The sequence below is a fragment of the Sapajus apella genome, unplaced genomic scaffold (assembly GCF_009761245.1).
Source record: "Sapajus apella isolate SASKATOON/1434 unplaced genomic scaffold, GSC_monkey_1.0 scaffold37, whole genome shotgun sequence".
NCBI classification, from domain to species: domain Eukaryota; kingdom Metazoa; phylum Chordata; class Mammalia; order Primates; family Cebidae; genus Sapajus; species Sapajus apella.
Genome location: NW_022436977.1, coordinates 15391149 through 15417980, shown reverse-complemented (window position 1 = coordinate 15417980; position 26832 = coordinate 15391149). Strand labels below are relative to the sequence as shown.

The 26832-nt window shown below is 35.3% G+C and overlaps 1 protein-coding gene across 23 annotated transcripts in view; it reads right to left on the bottom strand.

Moving 5' to 3' along the window:
• ATP8B4 (ATPase phospholipid transporting 8B4 (putative)) overlaps positions 1-26832 on the bottom strand; it is a 381647-nt gene that overhangs the window by 217028 nt on the left and 137787 nt on the right. For all 23 annotated transcript variants that reach the window (XR_004274964.1, XR_004274962.1, XR_004274963.1 and 20 more), the window contains one exon: positions 22475-22518. Coding sequence is in view for 16 of the 23 variants with exons in the window: in XM_032297795.1 (XP_032153686.1) it covers positions 22475-22518 (44 nt within the window). In the remaining 7 variants the exon portion in view is untranslated. The remainder of the gene's footprint in view (positions 1-22474; positions 22519-26832) is intronic.

Here is a 26832-nt window from a genome sequence, read left to right as displayed (position 1 = left end):
GAAAGGATCACTCCACTGTCCTCTGGCATCCAGTGTTGCTGATAAATCTGATGTTAGTCGGACTTTCATTTTTTGGTAAGTGGCCCACTTCTCTCTTCTAAAAGCTTTAAGTTCCTCTCTTTATCCTTTGAGTTTGTAATTTTAGAGGCACTGATCTTATTTTATTTATTGTTTCTATGTATTCAGGAGACTCTTTCAATTGGAAGATTTGGGGAAGTTCTCTTCAGCTATATCTTTATAATTTTATCCTCTTCATTTTTTTTCTGTTCTTTCATATCTAGAAAATAGTCTTAAATTTTGGATCTGCCAGTTGACCCTTTTTTTATCTTTATTCTCTGATGTTCTGACTCTTTCCTTTCATTCTACTTTCTGGGAGAGTCTCTTGACTTATCTTCCAACTCTTCTATTGAATATTTTGGTTTGTCATAATTTTTTTTTTAATTTCCAGGAACGCTTTTATTTTTTTTTCCTGACTGTGTTCTTTCCAGAGCATCTTGTTCTTGCATCATGGGTGTTATAACTTCCCAAATCTCTATGCTGATATTCAAGTTTTCCAATTTATACTTTATAACTCTTGGTAGGTTCTGTTCTATTTTCTTATCTTAGGTCATATTGTTTACTGAATTTTGGTTTTTATCTGTCACATTTTACACACAGAAATGTTCTTAATGTACAGTGACTTGTCATTAGCCAGGCATCTGTAACACTGAGACAGATTGAACTCTACAAAGGCAGGACTTACTGGCTGTCAGGTTTGACTTTAGGGTGAATGAGAACAGAGGTGGTCCTTGTGATTTCAAGCCCGTAAGATCAAGGATGTAGATGACTTTTCACTAGGGCACAAAAACCCTTGTTAGCGGCCCCAATTCTACCCAGAAAATATGTGCTACGTTTATACTGAAGACCTCTTTTGGGTGGGAGGAATTCAACAGATCTTCACACATTCAATTAACTCCCACAGGGCCAGGACTAGGTAAGACAAGAGACAGGTAGAGTTCACAATATATAAGGAAGCACTTTTAGTCCATCTTTTCATTTGTGCATTCAAAAAACATATATTGAGTACCCAGTATGTACCAAGTACTTTTCAAGGTGATAGGGATTCAGAAGTGAACAAAACAAACAAAAATCTCTAGCCTCATGGAGCTTAGATCATCTACAGTTTGACAGTTTTTAACCAAGTATTAAGATATTTGAAACACAAAATATGAGACTTTAACCCTTATGAAAAGACAAAAACACTAAAAAGAATATTTTAATACCAATTCCAGTACTGAACACACATATTGTCCAGAATTTCAGGACATATCAGCCATTGATTGATTAATACACAATACAGTGTACTTTGAAATAGGCAGTGAACATTTATTCATCAAATATTTATCATGCACCTACTGTGGGCTAGGCAATGTTTTGAGTGCTTGGGATAGAATGGTAAAAAAAATGCTATCCCTGCCCTCAATGAAGTCCAGTCTATTTTGGGAAGATACTGAAAAACAGGCCATATATGGTAAGCACTATGATAAGGCAAGCACATTGGACTAGAGGGAAGGTAGAGAAGTGTCAAGGAAATATTCCCAAACAAGTAATATCTAAGCTGAAGCTAAAGAGATGATCAGGAGTTAGCCAGATAAAAAGGCAGACAAAGATTGTTTTAAGCTGAGAGTATAATTTGCAAAGGCCTATGTGAAAAAGTGACAGTGGCAGTTAGGTATATAGTTTACAGGCTGTATAGAACTACCACAAAATAGAAACTATAAAGCAAACAGCTAACAGTTTCATGATAGGGTGAAAACTACCCATATCAATATTAACCTTGAGTGCAAATAGTCTACATACCCCACTTAAAAGGCACACAGAAGCAAATTAGACAAAATAAGAAACACATATCACATGTAACAACACCCATAGGCTCAAAGTAAAGAGTTGGAGAAAGTTCTGTCACACCAATAGAAAATAGAAAAGACCAGGGGTCACTACTGTTATATCAGATAAAACACACTGCAAACCAGTAACAGTAAAAACAAACAAACAAAGAAGGGAATTACCTAATGACAAAGGATACAATTCAACAAAAAGACTTAACTATCCAAAATATGTATGCACTCTATATTTGAGCACCCATATTCATAAAACAAGTACTTCTAGACCTACAAAAAGACTTAGCCACACAATAATAGAGGGAGACTCGAACATGCCACTGACAGCATTAGACAGATCATCAAGGCAGAAAAATAACAAATTCTGCACTTCAATTCAATACTTGATCAACTGGACCTAATAGACATCTACAGAATACTCTACCCATTAACCACAGAATATACATACTTCTCTTCTGCACATGGAACATACTCCAAAATCAACCACATTCTCACCCATAAAGCAAATCTCAAAATTCAAAAAAATCAAAATTATATGAACCTTATTCTCAGACTAAAGTAAAACAAAAATAGAAATCAATACCAAGAAGATCTCAGAAAATCACACAATTACATGTAAATTAAACAACTTGCTCCTGAGTGACTTTTGGGTAAACAATGAAATTAAGGCAGAAGTCAAAAAATTATTTGAAGTAAATTAAAACAGAGACACAACATATCAAAATCTCTGGGATGAGGCAGAAACAGTATTAACGGGAAAGTTTATAGTGCTAAACACCTTCCTTAAAAAGTTAGAAAGATATCAATTAATGATGCAACACATACCTACCAAAAACAAGAAAAAACTAACCCCAAAGCTAACAAATATCAGAGCAGAACTGAATAAAATTGAGACCCAAAAATCTATACAATCAATAAAACCGAAAGTTGGTTTTTTGAAAAAATAAGATTGATAGAGCACTAGCCAGATTAACAACAACAACAAAAAAAGATCTAAAGAAACATAATAAAAAACATAAATGTGACATTATAACCAATATCACAGAACTACAAAAGATCCTCAGAAGCTATTATGAATACCTCTATGCACACAAACTAGAAAACCTAGAGGAAGTGGATAAATTCCTGGAAACACACAATCTCTCAAGATTGAATCAAGAAGAAATTGAAACCCTAACTAGACCAATATTGAGTTCTGAATTGAATTAGTAATTTTAAAACCCACAAACCAAAAAAGCCCCAGACCAGATGGATTCACAGCCAAATTCTACCCGATATATTTAAAAAAGCTAGTACCAATTCTATTGAAACTATTGCAAAAAAACTGAACAGGATAGACCCTTCTCTAACACATTCTACAAAGCCAGCTTCCCCTGATAGAAAATATGGTAAAGACACAATGATAAAAAGTTTAAAACCACAGGTCAATATCAGAGAAATTCAAATCAAAACCATAATGAGATACTATTTCACAACAGTCAGAATGGCCACTATTAGAAAGCAAAAAACAACAGATGCTGGTGAGGATGTGGAGTAAAGGAAATGCTTATACATTGTTGGTGGGAATGTAAATTAGTTCAGCCACTATGGAAAGCAGTCGGGAGATTTCTCAAAGAACCTAAAACAGAACTACCATTCTGGCAAAGAATTCAAAATAGCTGTTGTAAAGATGCTCTACAAGCTCAAGAAAATGATGCATAAGCAAAATTAACTAAAAGAATTTATTTTTACAAATATCAATAGAAAGATATTTTTAATTTTTTAGAACAAATTTTGGAGCTGAAGAATACAATAAATGAATTGAAAAATTCACTACAGGGCGGGCGCGGTGGCTCAAGCCTGTAATCCCAGCACTTTGGGAGGCCGAGGCGGGTGGATCACGAGGTCAAGAGATCGAGACCATCCTGGTCAGCATGGTGAAACCCCGTCTCTACTAAAAATACAGAAAATTAGCTGGGCATGGTGGTGTGTGCCTGTAATCCCAGCTACTCAGGAGGCTGAGGCAGGAGAATTGCCTGAACCCAGGAGGCGGAGGTTGCGGTGAGCCGAGATCGCGCCATTGCACTCCAGCCTGGGTAACAAGAGCAAAACTCCGTCTCAAAAAAAAAAAAAAAAAAAAAAAAAAAAAAAATTCACTACAAGTGTTCAACAGCAGACTTGATCAAAGAAGAAAAAAAGTCAGCAAACTCAAAGACAAGTCATTTGTAATTATCCAGTTAAGAGGAAAAAAGAGAAAAAGAATGAAAAAGGTGAAAATATCTTAATGGACTCACTCATGGACCACCATTAAACAAAACAGCTTATACATTATAAGAGTATGAGGACAAGAAAGATGGAAAGGACTAGAAATCTTATTTAAATAAATAATGCCTGATAACTTCCTAAATATGGAGATGGAAATGGAGATCCACATTCAAGAACCCCAAAGATCACCAAATTAAGTGAAACCAAAAAACAAAATCCACACTAAAATAAAATCAAATTGTTAAAAGTCAAAGAGAATTTGAAAGCAGGAAGAGAAAAGCAACTCATCATATACAAGGAAACCTCCACAAGATCATCAATAGATTTTCTAGCAGAAACCTTGCATTTCAGGAAGAAGTGGGACAATATTTTCAAAAGGCTGAAAAAAAATCTGCCAACAAAGAATAAGAGAACCAGCTAAACTCTCCTTCAAAAATGAAAGAGAGATAAAGACTTGCTCAGACAAAAGCTTAGGGAGTTAATCACCTCTAGACCTGCCTTACAAGAAATGCCAAAGGGAGTCTTTCAAATTGAAATGAAAGGATTCAAAACAGCAACATGTTAGCATGAGAAAATATGAAAGTCATTGGTAAAGGTAAATATATGGACAAATACAGAATACTGTATTACCGTAATGGTGGTAGTTAAATCACTTTTTATTCAAATATATAAGTTGACAGACAAAACAGTTTAAAATAACTATAACCACAGTAACTGAAAGATGCATAATACAAACATATGCAAATTGTGACAACAGTAAGAAGTAGGAAGATGTAAAAGTATAGCTTTTTTTTTTTGAGACGGAGTTTCACTCATGTTACCCAGGCTGGAGTGCAATGGCGCGATCTCGGCTCACCGCAACCTCCGCCTGCTGGGTTCAGGCAATTCTCCTGCCTCAGCCTCCTGAGTAGCTGGGATTATAGGCACGCACCACCATGCCCAGCTAATTTTTTGTATTTTTAGTAGAGACGGGGTTTCACCATGTTGGCCAGGATGGTCTCGATCTCCTGACCTCGTGATCCACCCGCCTCGGCCTCCCAAAGTGCTGGGATTACAGGCTTGAGCCACCGCACCCGGCCCAAAAGTATAGCATTTTTTATGTGATTAAACTTAAGTTGTTATCAACTTAAACTATCCTAACTATAAGATGTCTTATGTAATCTCCAAGGCAACCAGAAAAAATACCTATAAAACTTACATAAAAGAAAAACAGAAAGGAATCAAAGCATATTACTACAAAAGACTGACAAAACACAAAGGAAAACAGCAAGAGACAAAAAGACAAAAGAACTACTATATAATAGAAAATGAGTAACAAAATGATAATAGTAAGTCCTTTCCTGTAATAATTATTTTAATGTGAACAGATTAAAGTCCACCAATTAAAAGATATAAAGTGATCAAATGGATTTTTAAAAAAAGTATTACCCAACTATATGCTGCCTGAAAGAAGCTCACTTGAGATTTAAGGACATGCATAGTCTAAAAGTGAAGGGATGGAAAAAAAAATATTCCATGAAAATGGCAAACAAAAGAGAGAAGAAGTGTTTATATTTTAAACAGATAAAATGGACTTTAAGTCAAAAAACCTTTGTAAGAGACAAATATGACATTAGGGAGATGACATAAAAGGGTCAATTCACAAGGATGATATAACAATTATAAGTATGGATGCCCCCAACATCAGATCATCCAAATATATAAAGCAACCATTGATAGAATTGAAGGGAGACTTAGACAGCATTGCAATAATAGTAAGAGGTGTCAATATTTCATTTTCAACATAGGATAGGAAATCCAGACAGATCAATAAGGAAACAGAGGACTTGAACAACCCTATAGACCAAATGGAACCAACATGTATACAACAAAACATTCTGCCCAAGAACAGGAGAATGCATATTCATGTCAAATGCACATAGATATTTGTCAAGAATAGATCACATATTAGAGCTCAAAAGAAATCTCAACAAATTTAAGATTAAGATTATGCCAAATATATTTTCTGACCACAATGTAATGAAACTAGAAATCAATAGCAAAAGGAAAAGTGGAATCTTCATCAAAATGTGGAATTAAACAATATTCTCATATAGCCGTTGCTTCAAAAAAGAAATTTGTAAATATTTCAAGACAAATAAAAATGAAAATACAACATGCCAAACCTCATGGCATATAGCAAAAGGAGTACTAAGAAGGAAATTAGCAATAAATGCATATAATTAAAAGGAGAAAGATCTTGGATCTCAGACAATTTAACTTTATACCTCAAAGAATGAGAGACATGTAACAAACCTTTACATGTACTCCCTGAATCAAAAATAAAAGTTGAAATTATTTTTTTAAATAAATAGAGAAAAAAGAACAAACCAAGCCCAAAGTAACAAGAAAGAAAGAAATAACATAGATTAGAGTAGAAATAAATAAAATAGGAAAAACAACAACATTAAGAGTTGGTTTTCTGAAAAGAAACATAATGGAAAAACCCTTAGCTAGACTAAGAAAAAAAGAGAAAAGGCTCAAATACAACCAGCAGGGAAAGAAAAAACTTTACAAATGATGACAGAAATTAAGAAATCTTAAGAGACTTATGAAAAATTATAGACCAACAAAGTGGAAACACTAAAAAAATTCCTAGAAACATACACCTACCAAAACTAAATCATGAAAAATAGAAAGCCTAAGCAGACCCATAGCTAGTATAGAGATTGAATCAGTAATCTGACACCTCCAAACAAAGAAAAGCCCAAGACCAGATGGCTTCACTGGTGAATTCTACTAAACATGTAGAGTATAATTAAAGCCAATCCTACTCAAACATTTCCAAAAAAAGAAAAGAAAAGTACAAGAGGGAATACTTCCAAACTCATTTTGAAGGCCAGTAGTATTCTGACAACAAAGACAGACAAAGACACCACAAGAAAAGTATACTACAGGCTGATTACCCCAATTAACATGCAAACATTCTCAACAAAAGACTAGTAAATTGAAACACATTAAAAGGATCATATACCACAACAAAGTGGGATTTATTCCTGGGATTGAAGGATGGTTCAACATACTAAAATCAATCAATATGAAACATCATATTAACAGAACAAATAAAATCACATGATCATCTCAATATATGCAGAAAAAGCATTTGACAAAATTAAGCATCCATTCATGATTTAAAAAGAAACTCTCAACAAAAAAGGAACAGAAGAAAATACCTCATCATCATAAAGTCTAAATATGAAAAAACCCACAGATAACTTTATACTTAATGGTAAAACACTGAAAGCTTTTTATATGAAATCAAGAACAAGGCAGGGATGCCCATTCTCATCACTTCTACTTAATGTAATACTAGTAGTCCCAGCCAGTAATATTAGACAAAAAAAAAAAAAGAAAGAAAAGGCATACCATTGGAAAGGAAGAGTAAAACTATCCCTATTCGAAGATGACATTATCTTATAAACCCGAGGTGTACCATTTTTAAAAACTATTAAAACTAATATATGAATTCTGTAAAGTTACAAGATAAAAAATTTTTAAAAGTAAAGTTGCAGCATACAAAAATCAGTTCTATTTCCATACAGTAACAACAATAAATCCCCCAAAATTGAAGAAAGCAATCTCATCTAAAGCAGCATCAAAACGAACACAATACTAAGGAATAGCATTAACAAAGGAGATAAAAGACTTGTAGCAAATTATTATATGTTCCCTTGGCATCCATTTTGAATACAAGTTTAAATTTCTCAGTCCAGAAGCAGGTATCAGTCATCCTTAACACACTTTCTAGTTCTATATAACACACAAATGGACTAAGCTAGCAGCCACAGATTAGAACTTAGAATCATCTCTTGCCTAGCAGACTAAGTTCCCCACTTTCCTGCTGCTTCCTTTAAACAGATCATTCAAGCATTTGACTGTGAGCTTTAAGTGACCCAAATTATATTTTCTTACATATACTGCTAATTAACCCTTTAAAAAAAAAATCTCTCTCCCTGACTCTTCCTTCCTGCTCATGCAACCCAGTGATGAAGGACTGCCCTCCTAACCTATTACACCCTCCTTGCCCAGGATCGATAAGTAAAAATATTTAAACTTATTTCTTATTGAATAAGAATTGTGTAATGAATTTACATCTTCCATCTGAAGAAGCAGGGGCTACCCCAGACTGGGTTGTTCCTGGAACACTGGGAAGAACACAAGGCCTCACTCCCAGCACCAGGGAAATGGTCAGGCAGTCATAAACTGAACAGTGGTCAGACGAGAGCCATAGGAGTATCTGCCATTATAAACAAGTTTCCCATGTGAGGGACCCCTTGGTATATAATTGGACAACTAGGCATTAGGTTACCCACCAGGTAAAAGAAATATCCCCAGAAAGGCACACTTAAACATCTATGTCCAGCTCTCCTTCATTTCTATTTGGGTAGAGTTGCTGCTAGATGCTCTGGTGCTAGAACTTCCATTTGAGCTGGGGGCTCTCAAAACCCTTGTACAATGAAAATCAGAAAATGTTGATGAAAGAAGTTAAAGATACAAATAAATGAAAATGTATCCAATGGTCATGGATTGGAACACTTAATAATGTTAAAATCTCCATAGTGCCCAAAGTGAACCATAGATTCAGTGCAATCCCTATCAAAATCCCAATGGCATTTTTTACAAAAGTATAAAAAAAAATTCTAAAATTCATGTGAAACCACAAATGACTACAAATAGCCAAAACTGTCTTGAGGAAGAAGGACAAACCTGGGGTCCTCATACTTTCTGACTTCAAACATGTTACAAGGTACAGTAATCAGAGCAATGGGGTACTGGTATAAAGATAGACACATAGATCAGTGGAATCGAATAGAGAACACAGAAATAAACCCACACATAAACAGTTAAATGAATTTCAGCAAGGATTCTAACACTACACAACACAGAAAGGACAATCTTTTCAACAGAGTGAGAAAAACTAGATATGCACAGGCCAAAGAACCATGATCTCATTCCTTCTTATGGCTGCATAGTATTCCATGGTATATATGTAGCACATTTTCTTTATCCAGTCTATCATTGAGGGATATTTGGATTGGTACCATTTCTTTGCTATTGTAAATAGTGCTGCAATAAACATGTTTGCATGTGTCTTTATAGTAGAATAATTTATTTTCTTTTGGATAAACACCCAGTAATGGGATTGCTAGATCAAATGGTATTTCTGGTTCTAGATCCTTGAGGAATCACCATACTGTCTTCCACAATGGTTGAACTAATTTACATTCCCAACAATAGTGTAAAAGTCTGCCTATTTCTCCACAGCCTCAACAGCATCTATTGTTTCCAGACTTTTTAATAATCACCATTGCGACTGGCATAAGATGATATCTCATTGTGGTTTTGATTTTCATTTCTCTGATGATCAGGGATGTTGAGCTGTTTTCATATGTTTGTTAGCCATGTAAATATCTTCTTTGGAGAAGTGTCTGTTCATATCCTTTGCCCACTTTTTGATGGAGTTGTCTTTTTCTTGTAAATATGTTTAAGTTCCTTGTAAATTCTGGACATTAAAGCTTTGTCAGATGGGCAGATTGCAAAAATTTTCTCCTATTCTGTATGTTGCCTGTTCCCTTTAATAACGGTTTCTTTTGTTGTGTAGCTCTTTAGTTTAATTAGATCCCACTTGTCAATTTCAACTTTTGTTGCAGTTCCTTTTGGCATTTTTGTCATTAAGTCTTTTCCCATGCCTATGTCCCGAATGGCATTGCCTAGGTTTTCTTCTACTGAATAGGAGATCCATTCCCTATTGTTTGTTTTTGGCAGGTTTGCTGAAGATCAGATGGTTGTAGATGTGCACGGTGTTATTTCTGAGGTCTCTGTTCTACCCCATTGGTGTATATGTTTGTTTTGGTACTGGTATCATGCTGTTTTTGTTACTGTAGCCTGGTAGTATAGTTTGAAGTCAGGTAGCACAATCTCTCCAGCTTTACTGTTTTTGCTTAGGATTCTCTTGGCTGTACAGGGTCATCTTTGATTCTATACGATATTTAAAATAGTTTTTTCTAATTCTGTAAAGAAAGTCAATAGTAGCTTGAAGGGAAGAGCACTGAATCTATACATTACTTTGGGCAGTATGGCCACTTTCACGATATTGATTCTTCCTGTGCATGGGGATGGAATGCTTTTCCATTTGTTTGTGTCCTCTCTTATTTCCTTGAACAGTGGTTTGTAGTTGTCCATGAAGAGGTCCTTGATATCCCTTGTTAGCTGTACTCCTAGGTATTTTCTTCTCTTTGTAGTGATTGTGAATGGGAGTTCATTCATGATTTGGCTCTCTGCTTGTCTATTGTTAGTGCAAAGGAATGTTTGTGATTTTTGCACATTGAGTTTGGATCCTGAGACTTTGCTGAAGTTGCTTATCAGTTCAAGAAGTTTTGGGGCTGAGATCATGGTGCTTTCTAAACATAAAATTATATTGACTGCAAAAAAAAAAATTTGACTTCCTCTCTTCCTATTTGAATACCCTTTATTTCTTTCTCTTATCTGACTGCCCTGGCTAGAACTTCCAATACTATGTTGAATGGGAGTGGTGGGAGAGGGCATCCTTGTCTTGTACTGGTTTTCAAAGGGAATGCTTCCAGCTTTTGCCCACTTAATATGATATTTGTTTTGAGTTTGTCATAAATAGCTCTTACTACTTTGAGATATGTTGCAAGATTTTGGGAGTTTTTAACATGAAGAAATGTTGAAGTTTATCAAAAGCCTTTTCTGCATCTGTTGAGATAATCATGTGGTTTTTGTCTTTGCTTCTGTTTATGTGATGGCTTACGTTTACTGATTTACATATGTTAAACCCGCCTTGCATTCCGGGGTTTAAGCTGGCTTCATCATGGTGGATAAGTTTTTTGATGTGCTGCTGAATTTGGTTTGCCAATATTTTATTGAGGACTTCTGCATCAACTTTCATCAGGGATATTGCCCTGAAATTTTCTTTTTGTATTGTGTCTCTTCCCAGTTTTGGCATCAGGATGATACTGGCTTCATAAAATGAGTTAGGGAGGAGTCTCTCCTTTAAAGTTGTTTGGAATAGTTTCAGAAGGAATGGTACAAGCTCCTCTTTGTATTTCTGGTACAATTCAGCTGTGAATTGGTCTGGCCCCAGGATTTTTTTGGTTGGTAGGCTATTAATTACTGCCTCAATTGCAGAGCTTGTTACTGGTCTATTAAGGGATTCAACTTCTTGTTTATTTTTGTAGAGGTGTTTACAGTATTCTGATGGTAGTTTGTATTTCTGTGAAGTCAGTGGTAATATTCCCTTTATCAATTTTTATTGTATCTGTTTCTTCTCTCTTCTTTTTTATTAATCTAGCTAGTGGTCTATCTATTTTATTAACTTTAAAAAAAAAAAAAAAAAAAAAAAAACAGCTCCTGGATTTGATTTTTTGGAGGGTTTTTTGTGTCTCTATCTCCTGTAATTCTTCCTTGATCTTAATTATTTCTTGACTTCTGCTAGTTTTTGAATGTTTGTTCTTGCTTCTCTAGTTATTTTAATTGCAATGTTAGCCTGTCAATTTGAGAATCTTCTAGCTTTCTGATGTGGGCATTTAGCTCTATAAATTTCCCTCTTAGCACTGCTTTAGCCACGTCCAAGAGATTTTGGTACATTGTCTCTTTGTTCTCATTGGTTTCAAAGAGCTTCTTGATTTCTGCCTTAATTTCATTATTTACCCAGGAGTCATTCAGGAGCAAGTTGTTCAATTTCCATGAAATTTTGTCATTTTGAGTGAGTTTCTTAATCCTGAGTTGTAACTTGTTTGCACTGTGGTCTGAGAGACTGTTGTGATTTCCGTTCTTTTGCATTTACTGAGAAGTGTTTTACTTCCAATTTTGTGGTCGTTTTTAGAATAAGTGCCATGTGGCACTGAGATAAATGTATATTCTGTTGATTTGGGGTACAGAGTTCTGTAGACATCTACTAGGTCCACTAGATCCATAGCTGAGTTCAAGTCCTGAATATCTTTGTTAATTTTCTATCTCATTGATATGTCTTATACTGACAGTGGGGTGTTAAAGTCTCCCACTATTATTGTGTGGAAGGCTAAGTCTCTTTGTATGTCTATAAGAATTTGTATTATGAATGTGGGTGCTCCTGTATTGTGCACATATATATTCAGAATAGTTACCTGTTTTTGTTGAATTGTTCCCTTTACCATTATGTAATGCCCTTCTTTGTCTTTTTTTATCTTTGTTGGTTTGAAGTCTCTTTTGTCAGAGACTAGGATTGCAACCCTTGCTTTTATTTTTGCTTTCCATTTGCTTGGTAAATTTTCCCCCCTCTCTTTATATGAAGCCTGTGTGTATCTTTGCACATAAGATGGGTCTCCTAAACACAGCACACTGATGGGTCTTGACTCCTTATCCAATTTGCCCATTTATATCTTTTCATTGGAGCATTTAGCCCATTTACATTTAAGGTTAGTATTGTTATATGTGAATTTGACCCTGTCAACATGATGCTCTTTGGTTATTTTGCACACTAGTTGATGGTTTTTTTTTTTTTTTTTTTTGGTTTTTTTCTTTGTAGTGTCATTGGTCTTTGTATTTTGGTGTGTTTTTGCAGTGGCTGCTACTCATTTTTCCTTTCCATATTTAGTGTTTCTTTCAGGAGCTCTTGCATGGCAGGCTTGGTGGTAAAAAAAATCCCTCAGCATTTGCTTGTCTGGAAAGGATTTTATTTCTCCTTTACTTATGAAGCTTAGTTTGACTGAATATGAAATGGTGGGTTGAAAATTCTTTTCTTTAAGAATGTTGAATATTAGCCCCCAATCTCTTCTGGCTTGTAGAGTTTCTGTTGAGAGGTCCACTGTTAGTCTAATGGACTTCCGTCCGCAGGCAACTTGGCCTTACTCTCTGGCTGCCTTGAACAGTTTTTCCTTCATTTGAACCTTCAAGAGTCTGGTGATTATGTGTCTTGGGGTTGATCTTTTCTTGAAGTGGTGTTCTCTGTATTTCTGAATTCGTATGTTGGTCTGTCTTGCTAGGTTGGGGAAGTTCTCCTGTATAATATCCTAAAGTGTGTTTTTCAGCTTGTTTCCATTTTTCCTGTCTCCTGGTACCCCAATCAATCGTAGATTAGGTATTTTAATGAAGTCCCATATCTCTTGGAGGCTTTGTTCATTCCTTTTCATTCTTTATTCTTGTCTGCCTGTCTTATTACAGAAGGTCATCTTCAAACTCTGGTATCTTTTCTTCTGCTTGGTCAATTCTGTTGTTGATACTTATATATGCTACACAAAGTTCTCATGCTGCATTTTTCAGCTCCATCAGGTCCTTCATCTTCCTCTCTAAACTGGTTATTCTAGTTAGCAATTCCTCTAACCTTTTATCAAGGTTCTTAACTTCTTTGCATTGGGTTAGAACAAGCTCCTGTAGCTCATGATAGTTTTGTATTACCCATTTTCTGAAGCCTAATTCTGTCAATTCATCCATCTGATCCTCCATCCAGTTCTGCACCCTTGATGGAGAGATGTGATCATTTAGAGGAGAAGAGGCACACTGGCCTTTTGGGTTTTCAGCATTTTTGTTTTGTTTTGTCATTCTTTCTCATCTTCATGAGTTTGTCTACTTTTGGTCTTTCAAGCTGCTAACCCTTGGATGGGATTTTTCTGGGTGCATTTATTGTTGTTGTCGATGCTGTTATCACTTTATGATTGTTTGTTTTTCTTTCAGGTCACTCTTCTGCAGGGCTTCTGCAGTTTGCTAGGGGTTCACTTCAGGCCTTATTCATCTGATTGGCTTTCATGCCTGGAGATGTCACTTGAGGAGGCTGGAGAGCAGCAAAAGTGGGTGCCTTCTCTTTCTTCTGCGACCTCTGACCTCAAGGGGTACCAACCTGATGTCAGTAGAATCACACTTGTATAAGGTGTCTGACAACCCCTGTTGGAGGGTCTCACCCAGTTGGGTGGCACAGGAAAGAGGGCCCATTTAATGAAGCACTTTGTCCCTTGAGGGCGAGGTGTGTTTTACTAGGGGGAAACCCACTCATCTGGGCTTCCCAGATCCCTAAAAACTATCAGGAGAGGCTAAGTCTGCTGGTCTGCTAAGACTGCGGCCACCCCTCCAGCTAGGGGCATAGGCCCAGGTAAATCCAAATTCTATCCCTGAGCCTCTGGCTGGGTTTATTGGAGATCCTACAGAGAAGCACCACCCACTGAGAAAGGATGGGTCAGGGTTAGGCCTGAAGAGGCCCTCTGGCTGCAGACTACCACAGCCAGCATGTTGGGCTGTGGGGACAAGTCTTGGGATCAAATCGTCTAGCCTTCCTGGCTCCAAGTACAGCCTAGAGCTATAGAAACGGGTGCTGCCCTTCCCCTACCCAAGAAGCTTAGCACTTTAGGCAATTGCAAGCTCCATTGTTAGTTGCTGCCCCTCCCTGGAGGAGCTCAATAGTAAGCTTAGACAGCAGGCAGCAGCAGCCGGTGCTGGTCACCCCTCACCTGGGAGTTAGGTAGGCTAAAATCTGCACATTCCAGGGTGGGGATGCTAGACCTTGGTGGCGTGGGTTTGCAAGTAGGATATTCCTATCTATGGGTTGCACAGTTCTGTGGAAAAAGCACAGTTTCCCCAGCTGGGTAGCATGCTTTACTGCCTCCCTTGGCTGGGCTGGGGAAATGGAGGAACTCCCCTTCAGGTGGGCTGCCACATCACACTGCTTTTCCTTCTCTCCATGGGTCACACCAGCCTTCTAGACTATTTTGATCAGATAACCTGGATACCTTGGTTGTCTGTGAAGGGTTCACATGCTTACTATGGTGGTTTTGTTTTGTTTTGTTATGGGTGCTTCTGAATGCCACTGTTTTCAGCTGGCCATTTTGGCCCTGACCTGGCTTCCCTACTTTTGAGGTTTCAGGACTAGGACTGGCTTCCTTGCTCCTCAGCTTGCAGATGGCCTACTGTGGGACTTCATCTTGTGACTGTGTGAGACAATACTCCTTAATAAACTCCCCTTCATATATACATATATCCTATTAGCTCTGTCCCTCTAGAGAACTCTAATACAGCAACAAAAAATATTGATAAATAGGACCTAATTAAACTAAAGAGCTTCTGCACAGCAAGAGAAACTATCAAGAATACAAACAGATCAAGAAGACAATACAGATTGGGAGAAAATATTCACAAACTATGCATTCAAAAAAGCCTTAATATCCAGCATCTATAAGGAACCTTAAATCATCAAGCAAAAAATGAATATACCCAATAAAAATTCAGCAAAGGACATGAACAGACACTTCTCAAAAGAAGACATACAAGCCACCAACAAAAATGAAAAAATGCTCATGATCACTAATCATCAGAGAAATGCAAATCAAAGTCACAATGAGATACCAACTCACACCAGTCAGAAAAATTTTTGTTAAGTCAAAAAACAATAGATTTTGGTGAGGCTGAGGAGAAAACGGGACACTTATACACTATTGGTGGGAATGAAAATGAGTCCAGCCACTGTGGAGATTTCTCATAAAACTAACAGTTGAACTACCATTTGACTCAACAACCCTATTATTGGGTATATTCCTAGAAGAAAATAAATCATTCTACTGAAAGGGCACATGCACCCATATGCCCATCACAGTGCTATTCAGAATAGCAAAAAACAGAATGAACCCAGGTGCCCATCAACAGTAGACAGGATGAAGAAAATGTAGTAAATATAAATTATGCAGCACTATGCAGCCATGAAAAAAAAGAATAAAATCATGTATTTTACAGCAACACAGATGCAGCTGGAGGCCATTATCTTAAGCAAACTAATGCAGAAACAGAAAACCAAATACCACATGTTCTCACTTATAAGTGGAAGCTAAACACTGGGCACACATGGACACAAAGATGGGAACAATAGACAGTGTGAATTATTAGAGGTAGCATACAGAGGGGAAGACAGGAGCTGAAAAACTACCTCTTGGGTACTGTGCTTACCTGGGTGATGGGTTCCACTGTATCCAAAACCTCAGCATTCTACAATATGCCTTTGTAACAAACCTGCACATGTACCCCCTGATTCTAAAATAAAAGTTGAAAAAAGAAAACTCACACACACACACACACACACACACACACACACACACGCACACGAACAGAAAATCTCAAGTATTGTTGAGGATGTACAAACATTGGAATCCTGGTACACTGTTCACAGAAATGTAAAACGGTGTAGTCGCTATAGAAAACAGTATGAAAGTTCTTAAGAAATTAAAAATAAAACTACCATACTATCCTGCAATCCCTTATATGTCCAAAAGAATTAAAATCAGGATCTTGAAAGGATATTTGCATTCTCATGTTCATTGCAGCATTATTCACAATATCCAAGAGGTAGAAACAACCTAAATCTCCATGAATAGATAAATACATAAGGGAATGATAGATACATACAATGAAATATTATTGAGGCATAAAAAAGAAGGAAATGCTGTCATATGCTACAATATGGATGTCTTGACATTACTATAAATGAAAAACGCTAGTTACAGAAGGACAAATACAGAATTTTTCCCCTTTTATGAGGTCTTTAAAGTAGTCAAACTCATAGAAACATAAAATAGAATGGTGCTTGCCAGAGACTGGGAAAATGAGAATATGGTGATTTGCTATGCAATTTGTATAGAGTTCTGTCATGCAACATGAAAAAATTCTAGAGATTTGCTATGTGCTTAGAGTTAACAATACCATACTCAACATTTAAAAATTTGTTGAGAGTAAAAAACAGAAATGAAATGAATAAAATGGAATTCAATAAAGAACAGAACTAAATAGTGGGAAGAGATTCAATGCTAAGTAAGATCCCTATTAATTTACTGACTTTTGGAATGCACAAAATGTACTTTTAAAAGTTTACGACTCAAGTACTATCCCTGTAATAATGTCTTTGTGAAAACATTTGATGGGAAATAAGTTCGACAGATGCTTTGTCTTGGAGATTGTAGAATAGTATTTTATACTTTATCCAAGTATATGAGATGACCTATAAACAAGACACTCAGTTACTTATGTTGGTCCCAGAATCACAGAAACTTATTTAATCACAGATTGTTTTGTTTATGTAATAAAATTTGAAAACAACTGCATTAGAAGTTTTTAAATTTTTAAATATTTAAAATAACTATAGACACAGACACACACACACACACACACACACACACATTCTGACCGGTCAGTTCTAAAATACACACTGGCCTTGGACTTCCCTAAAACCATCCAGAGAAGAAACTGTGGCCCAAAGAGATTATAGACAAACTTTCATTCAAATATAAAGTCAACAGATAACTCTAAACAGATATTTCTGAGACGGTATCACTCTGTCACCCAGGCTGGAGTGTAGTGGTGAGATCACAGCTCATTGCAGCCTGGAACTGATAGGCTCAAGTGATCCTCCTATCTCAGCCTCCCAAGTGTCTAGGACTACAGGTGTGCCCCAGCAAGCCTAGCTAATTTTTTTTTTACTGTTTATAGAGACAAGGTCTCACTATGTTGCCCAGGCTGGTCTCAAACTCCTAGCCTCAAACAATTCTCTCGCCTTGCCTCTCAAAGTGCTGTGATTATAGATGTGAGCCATCACACTTGGCCTGAATAGATACTTCTTATGAAGCATTCTTGAAATTAGAGGGTGAACTTCAGCCAAATAGAAAAACAACTGAAAAAAAAAAAAACTGATAAATTGACTAGTTAGTGGTGAACACAAAATAACTTTAGCTGAAGGACTAGTCTAAAATAAATAGATTAGGATGACAAAACGAAATGTAAATATTACACACGACTTTGTGAAAAGATTGCTAAAAAAAATTGGGAGAAGATGCTGATTTCCTCATTTTGGTATTTGAAAAACAGAAAATATCATTTGAAGCTGCAAATGGACCATGGAAATTAGTATATTTTTCAGATTAAAAGTACTATTAAGAAAAATATTAGAAAATATGAGTAAAAGAAAGAGAAATAATCTCATCATTGTTCATATCATGAAACTGACAAACATTAACTTTAGAAAAAATTAAAAGTATTACATAAACGCTGGAGAGTATACAGTACAGAAACAATAAAATACTTGCTTAAATATTACAAGAAATGCATACAAACACACAGAGTAAAAGAAAGAGACAATAAGGAAATAATTAAAAATCATAAAGATAAAAAATAATAACCTAAAATACTATAACAGAAACAAGACAAGGTATAGCCCTTGTAAATGGACCAAACTAATTAAAAGATTGGAACTCAAAGCAAAAGAAAAATACAACCCTGTGTCATACACAAAACAAACGCCTAAATCAAAGTAATTCAAGAACTTTGAAAATAAAAAGTGGGCAAATATAAATGAAAACAAAAAAGAAGAATAATGATCTTAATAGCAAATCAGGTTTAAATCGGGGCAAGAAGAATTGAATGAGCCAAAAAGGAGTATGTTAAATTGTATAATTCATAATAACAGTTAAACCATTATGACCATCAATATAACCAAAAACTAGCATCAATACTCAATAAAACAGACTTTGGAATGTATATGACCTATAGACAGAAAGTATGATCAGAACACCTTAATTAGCTGCTTTAACTCAAACAGATAACATAAATAAAAGATAAATAATTATATAGAAGATCTAAATAATATAGTTAACAAGATAGAGCTAAATTATATATAGCTATAATTCTGAACTTTAGAACACATATACTTTCTTCTTAAGGATCCTGAAACATTAATAACAATTAACCTTATTAAGCTACAAAGAAAACCTCAATAAATTCTAAAAAGTAGCAATAATAAAAGTATTTCTTTTATTAAAAGTGCAATAAAGTTAGGGAGAAAAACACCCTTACTATTTGGAAATTTTTAATTCTTCCTTAAAAACTTATGGTTCAAACTCAGTGGTTCAATTTGAATTCATTGATATGTCAAAAATAAAGATAATAATATAAAAATTAAATTAAAATACTTTAATAAACTACATGTCAAAATACATGTAATAAAACTAAAGCAGTGTTCAGGGGGAAACTGTTAACCATAAATATTTGTATTTTTAAAAGACAGGAAAGAATACAAATAAATAAATTAAGCAACCAAGTATGAAGTAAGGAAATGCAAAAAAAAAAAAAAAAAAAAAAAAGAAGTTTAAGGAATGCAGGAAGAAGGCATTAATAAAGAAGCAAAAGTTATTGATTAAAACACAGGAAAAAAGTAAGTAAATCCAACAGCTATACTTCTTTGTGGGAGAAAGGGGCAACTAAATTATTTACTAACATAATCAGGAACAGACCAGAATGACAGATGAGAAATAACAAAAAAGAACCACAGATAAAGAGGAAATTAAAGGACTTAGGAGTCTCTGAAAATAAATGTGAAAATAAATGTGAATTTAAAAGATTTATTAGTCTTTGCAAATAAATCTGATTGAATTTCACAATATTCTAAGAAAATATAATTTTCCAAATCACTCCAAAAGAGATAGAAATTCTAAACAGATAACTGCTGTAGACAAGAATATAAAGAACATTACCTAAGAGCCATTATGTGAAATAGCACCAGGTTCACATAATTTTATAGTGAGATTTTATGAAAACTTTAAAGCATATATTATTTTGATTGTATATAAACTGTTCCACAGAATACAAAAAGAAGGAAAGATCCCTAATTTATGTTTCTAAAGCAAATATAACATTGGTAGTAAAACATATATTACCCCAAAAAAGAACACTGCAAAGGCATGTCTCTTACAAAGATGAATGTGCATATCTAAATAAAGCATTAGTAAACAGAATCTAGTAGCACATTATAAAACAGTTTAACGTAAGTGGCATTTATTCCAGGAAAATATGGAAGAAATTGAATCTGTTAATACAGTGTATCATATTAATATATCCAGGGAAGAAAAAACAGTTTATTATCCTAACAGGTGACAAAGGGCTATTGGTTAAATTCAGTATCCAACTTAGACTTTAACAAAATAAATTTTTATGTGTGAAAATAAATTTATATATTGAATAGATGAATATTCTGAAAATGTATCTATTTCAGTCCCAATTTTTGATTATGTTTAATGAGACAATACTAGAAACATATGCACTAACGTCGGAAACAAAGATATTTAAAAAAGGCCATATTATTTTGTATTATTTTAGAAGTACTAACCAATGCAATTAGATAAGAAAAATAAAAGTAAAAAAGATGGAATGATGGGTAAAACTGTCTCTGTTTTCAGATAGTATGATTATATACTTGGAAACCCCACAGAAAAAGACTAAAATTTACTATAAACAAAAGAAAATATAGTAAGATAGTGGCATACAAAATTAACAATCAAATTTATTGCTTTCACATTAAGAGTCATAATGGAGAGAAAGACTCCAGGTGGAAACAATAACCAAAAAAATTAAGTGCATACCTAGGAATAGTTGTTTGTAATGAGCAAGGTATATATGCAGAACACCTGAAAATGCTTCTAAGAGGCACAAAATATGACTTAAGTAGCTTTAAATACATGCTATGTTCTTGGATAAAAAGATTCAACATCATAAGGATATTTACACTTCATAAGATATTCAATAAATTTAACATCATTCTAATAAAAATATCATGAGGAAAGTAAAATAAGCAGAACAGTTAAGGAATATCTAGGGGAAAAGAAAGCACTGGAAAAAAAAAAAACTAGCCTTACCAAATGTTAGAGCCTTGCAATTATTTAATTTTATTTTATTTTTGAGATGTAGTCTCACTCTGTCACCCAGTCTGGAGTTACAGTGGTGAGATCTCAGCTCACTGAAACCTCTGCCACCCGGGTTCAAGCAAATCTGCTGCCTCAGCCTCCCAAGTAGCTGGAACTATAGGCGTTCACCACCACGCCCAGCCAATTTTTATGTTTTTAGTAAAGACAAGATTTCACCATATTGGCCACGCCAGTCTCGAACTCTTGACCTAAGGTGATCTGCCCACCTTGGCCTCATAACGTGCTGGGATTACAGGCGTAAGCCACCACTCCCGGCCTTTGTCAATAATTAAAACAGTATGATACTAACATATGCATAGAAAGAAAAGGGAACGCATCAAAAGTTCAGTAATAGACCTAGTACACAAGTTTGCCTTGTTATAAAGGCAACATCCCAAATTAGCGAAAAAAAGAACAGGCTTTTAAGTAAATGGGTAAAGTCAGTAGTCATCTGGAGAAAAATATAGTTATACTTAAACTTTACATGCCACACCAGGATAAAATCCAAATGAGTCTAAAATTTAAATGCAAAACATTAACTCTATAAGGATGGTGTGCTTTATAGTTAAGGCATAAAACTCAGTGACAGAGGGAGGAAAAAGTGATAAACTCAACTACATGAAAATAAAATATTTCCCATAGCAAAAATACCAGAAAAAAAATCATGGGACAAATGACAAATTGGGAAAAGAATACATAAAACTCATTTCACAAATACTTATTTTCCCTAATATAAAAATAAACAAATTAACAGACAATCAAATAGAAAAAAATGGGTAAAAAATTATGAACCAGGAACTTACAGAAATACAATAAGCTCTTAAACATTTGAAAGTACGTCCAACATCACTTAGAGAAAATAAAATTAGAACCAATATTACTGTACTCATTTTTCATATAATCTCATCAAAAATCACAAATTTTGATGAAACACTGTATTCATGAGAGTGGGGGAAAAACAGACACTGTTACACTTGTTTGTGTCAGGGTAAATTGTTATGAATTCTAAAGAAGGCAATTTGCAATATTTACCATATTATGAATGCACATACCTTTTGATTTAGCAATTTCATTTCCAGAAACAGATGCTATATTCCCTAACATGTGAAATAACTTATGTACCCAGTTATTTTTGCTGTATTTTCTTTACTAGAAAAATACTGAAAATCCTAAATGTCCATTAGTGTCTCTTCATATAACTTCTGGAATATCAATATGACAAAATATCATTCAGCCATTAAAAAGAATGAGAAAGTACTTTTTAAAAACTATTCTAGAAAGACCTCCAAGATACATTGTGGAGAAAGTTGAAGAACAGTATGTAAATTATGCTATCACCTACATAATTATATCTCTCCTCTATGTAAAAGGTGGGGGAATATAATAGCTTGCATCTGCATAAATATCTCAAGAATAAAAAATAGAAGGAAATTTCTGGTTGGGGAATCTAGATGAGAAGGAATTTGGAACCATATTAATCTATTTTTTTGTTATATATTAAGTATCTCATCTGGTCTTAGTGGAAATTAGGACACCAAAAGTTTGTCATTTTCTTAAAAGCACATATAATTTGAAATTAAAACTAAGAATAAAACTTTATCACTTCCACACCTGAGTTACTTCCATCTTCTGACCCAGGTCATCATGTACTTCACCTGACAAAACAAAAATTGAGAATTAAAAGTAAGTGAAATGAAATTAGATTTAGATATTTAGTTTTAAGGAATACACTTATTATTTATTACAGCATCATTACTAGATGGCATTATGAATTTAAACAGGGGAATGGTTTTAGGAGTATTTCCAAACTGTAATCTTAAACATGGCAATTATGCAGTAAGACATTTGTGTTTGCCCAAGATAGGACTAAAATGCAGTAGGCATTAAAACAAAATAAGCAATAATGTTTTTCTGTAAATGTTATCATTCTGTTATTACATTATCTATGAAATTTGCAAGAGGCAAATTTTTGTCTTCCACATTATTCCCACTGTTGAGAAATCCAGAATCATATTCTAGCCAGACCAATTCTCCCCAGTGCAGAACTTTGCCTATTTTGGTTTGGACCAGATAAATCTGTGTAATATCGAGGTCAAATTAGTATGTAAACTTTAAACAATGCCAGTACTTTCTGCAGGCAGAAAACATAGCCATCCATGTGTCAGAAATTTAAAATAACTTTTTTCTCAGTATAAAGTTAATATGTACTTATTATAGATATAACAGACATTTACAATGAGACATTTACAATATGAAATAAAAATCACTAATAGTCCCTTCATCCAGAAATAACTAGAATTTGTAGAAAGATCTTTATTGTATATTTTTATATACAGATATATTCACCATATTGTTCATAAACTTCTTGTTCTTGCAGTTTTTAACCATGTAAAGTATGCAAATTTCTCCTACAAATTAAAGTTTGTTGTGAATCTTATTTGAATGGCTGTACAGTGGCCCATGATTATAGATGTAGCATAACTTATTTTCACTTTCCCTACTGTGGGGCACTTACTTTTTAAATTTTTGCTTGATATTGGAAGGTTTCACACTATTTGCCAGGATTATATTTCTTATCATAATAATAATGAGTTACTTAAAGAAACTATCATCAGAGTGAACAGACAACCTACAGAATGGGAGAAAATTTTTGCCATCTATCCATCTGACAAAGGTCTAATATCCAGAATCTATAAGGAACTTAAAACAAATTTACAAGAGAAAAAAACCAACAATCCCATTAAAATGTGGGCAAAGAATATGAACAGACTTCTCAAAAGGAAGAATACACGGAGACAACAAAGATTTGAAAAAAACCTTAACATCACTGATCATGGTAGAGAAATACAAATCAAAACTACAATGAGATACCATCTCACACCAGTCAGAACGGCTATTAATAAAAGGTCACAAAATAACAGGTGATGATGAAGTTGTGGAGAAAAAGAACTTCTTTTTTTTTTTTTTTTTTTGAGACGGAGTTTCACTCTTGTTACCCAGGCTGGAGTGCAATGGCGGGATCTCGGCTCACCGCAACCTCCGCCTCCTGGGTTCAGGCAATTCTCCTGCCTCAACCTCCTGAGTAGCTGGGATTACAGGCACGCACCACCATGCCCAGCTAATTTTTTGTATTTTTAGTAGAGACGGGGTTTCACCATGTTGACCAGGATGGTCTCGATCTCTTGACCTTGTGATCCACCCGCCTCGCCCTCCCAAAGTGCTGGGATTACATGCGTGAGCCACCGCGCCCGGCCAAAAAAGAACTTCTTATACACTGTTGGTGGAACTGTAAATTAGTTCAACCATTGTGGAAGACAGTGTGGCAATTCCTCAAAGACCTAGAGGCAGAAATAACATTTGATCCAACAATCTCATTACTGGGTATATACCCAAAGGAATATAAATCATTATATTATGAAGATACATGCACACATATGTTCATTGCAATCCTATCCACAATAGCAAAGACATGGAATTAACCTAAATGCCCATGATTGATAAACTGAATAAAGAAAATGTGGTACATATACACCATGGAATACTATGCAGCCATAAGAAGGAATGAGGTCATATCCTTTGCTGGGACATGAATGGAGCTGGAATCCATTATCCTCAGCAAACTAACACAAGAACAGAAAACCAAACACTGCATGTTCTCACTTATAAGTGGGGGCTGAATGATGAGAACACATGGACACACGGGGGACACAGCATACACCGGAGCCTGTCAGCAGGGGTGTAGAGAGAGAGTGTCAGGTAGAATAGCTAAGGGCTGCTAGGCTTAACGCCTAGGTGATGAAATGATCTGTCCAGCAAACCATGATGGCACACATTTATCTGTGTAACAAACCTGTACATCCTGCACATGTACCCCTGAACTTAAGAGTTGGAGAAAAAAAAAGAGGTACTTGAATCAACCCTGTGCCAGGCACTTAAATTATCACTGATCCTTATAATAAACTTATAAAGTGAAGATTTTCATTTCTATTTTATGGATAAGGGAAACACAGAATGGTTCAAAATGACATGACTGAATGAAAACTAAAAAGTCAGCATAGTGGGTTTTTAATCCAAATTCTCTCTCTCTTCACTATGCAATGCTATGAGCACCAAGCACTTGACAAGCAGTTATCTGTTGTTTCTCTGGGGTACTGGTCTGAATCTGGAATGCTGTACAGCTGCTGTGTGGGAGGAGTCCCTGGGCTAGTGAATGAACCTGGCCTAGCACCTGGAATTTAAATCTCAAATTCATTGTGTTATGTTCTAGTGGTTACCCTGTATGCCATCACTCATAAAATGATGGAAGAAAGAAAGAAAAAACAAAACTGTGTCTTCGTGTTAAATGGTCTGCATCCTCCCTTCAATAAAAGCCCATTTACAGGGATGGTGATAAAAATGAAGAAAATTGTCTAAGAAGGTAATATTTCTTAGCCAGGAAATAGAAGATTTAGATAAATTAGAATGTTAAATTTTCCTAAGGCCTGCATCTGTGATATAAATATGCCCCACTTGTATGAAAACAAAACAAAAAAAAATGATTCTGAAACATTCTGTGAGTGCTTTAGTAAGAATTTATTTTAATAGTATTATAAATGCATTATAAATTATAGCAGCATATAAATTAAAAGTCTAAAGGGATTACTTAAATCTTTAAGTTACTTTCCTGCATTTTATGAGAGGAATTATAAGCTATCATGGGATTTGCAAATTTGGAGATTTGCAAAGATCTTGAAATATATATTTTGTGAAAGTCAAGGGCTTTCTCCAAAAATAGGGTCTTTATCACAAAAGGTGATAAACATTTCTACAAATGAATCTTGCTCCACATGTCTGATAATACCTTTAAAATTGCTTCCTAGAAGTGATTTTATTATTAGATCTATATGTGGCAAAAAAATAATCAAAAGGTCCCCAAAATTCAAAATATTTTCAATATTCTGATTAAAGGTTTTCCATTTAAACTACTTTTTGGGTTAAGTCAATATTTTTAGAAAGTCTCTGAAAATAATGTCCAATGGGAACTTTTTAAGGGAAGGTTCTATGTTATTTATCAGTCATTATGATACCAATATAAGATTAATATATTGATATAACAGTGCAACTGAGGGCTTGTGGAAGTCCAGGCTGGAAATCATCTTGTCCACTGCCAGAGAAGGCAGAAGAGCAAGTGGGAGTGGAAGACAGCTAAGGAAATCATAATGACCATGGGTTATAGGGATGTGGGTAACCAAAGAAGGTCAAAAGGTAGGAGAGTGCAATCATTAACTTCTTAGACTCTTAGTTTTGCTTAGGGTCAAATCTCGCTTTAAAATACTTGGCAATATGTGAAGTTTCCCATCAGAGGACAAAGGAAAAGTTCCTCGCTCTTTCTTGGATTTCCTTTACTTCTTGATATTCTCATATTGAGAAACTGGACACTCAGAGTCCCATGAAGGGCCACTGGGAGAACAGAGGAATCCACAGAAAGTTCCGCAGAGCCTTTGTGTTCTCAGCAGAAGGAACTGTCTGCTAAATGGCCAGCGCTGGGATGACAAAGGTCACATATAAATAGAATGCTTGAAAAGCCAAATAAAGAGCATGTACTCTGATAAAAGCATGCAAACAAGAAGTGGATATTAATGAAACAGACTATCTGGCCATTCAAGGCAGCCCTGTAAATGAATAGTAGATTCCCAAAACCACATGCACTTACATAAACCCCAAAGCTGATAGGAAGCAAGTATAAAATGCTGCCCTTACTGAGATAACTCAGGTGGCCAAGAACTTATCTTCCCTAGGATATGGTTCTACTGAGCACTACAGAACAGAATGACACAGCTGGGGGAACCTGGGAAAGATGATCGAATAGAATTAGCTCCAGTCTGTAGCTCCCAGCGAGATCAATGCAGAAGGCAGGAGATTTCTGCATTTCCAGCTAGGTACACAGCTCATCTCACTGGGACTAGTAAGACAGTGGGTGCAGCCCACAG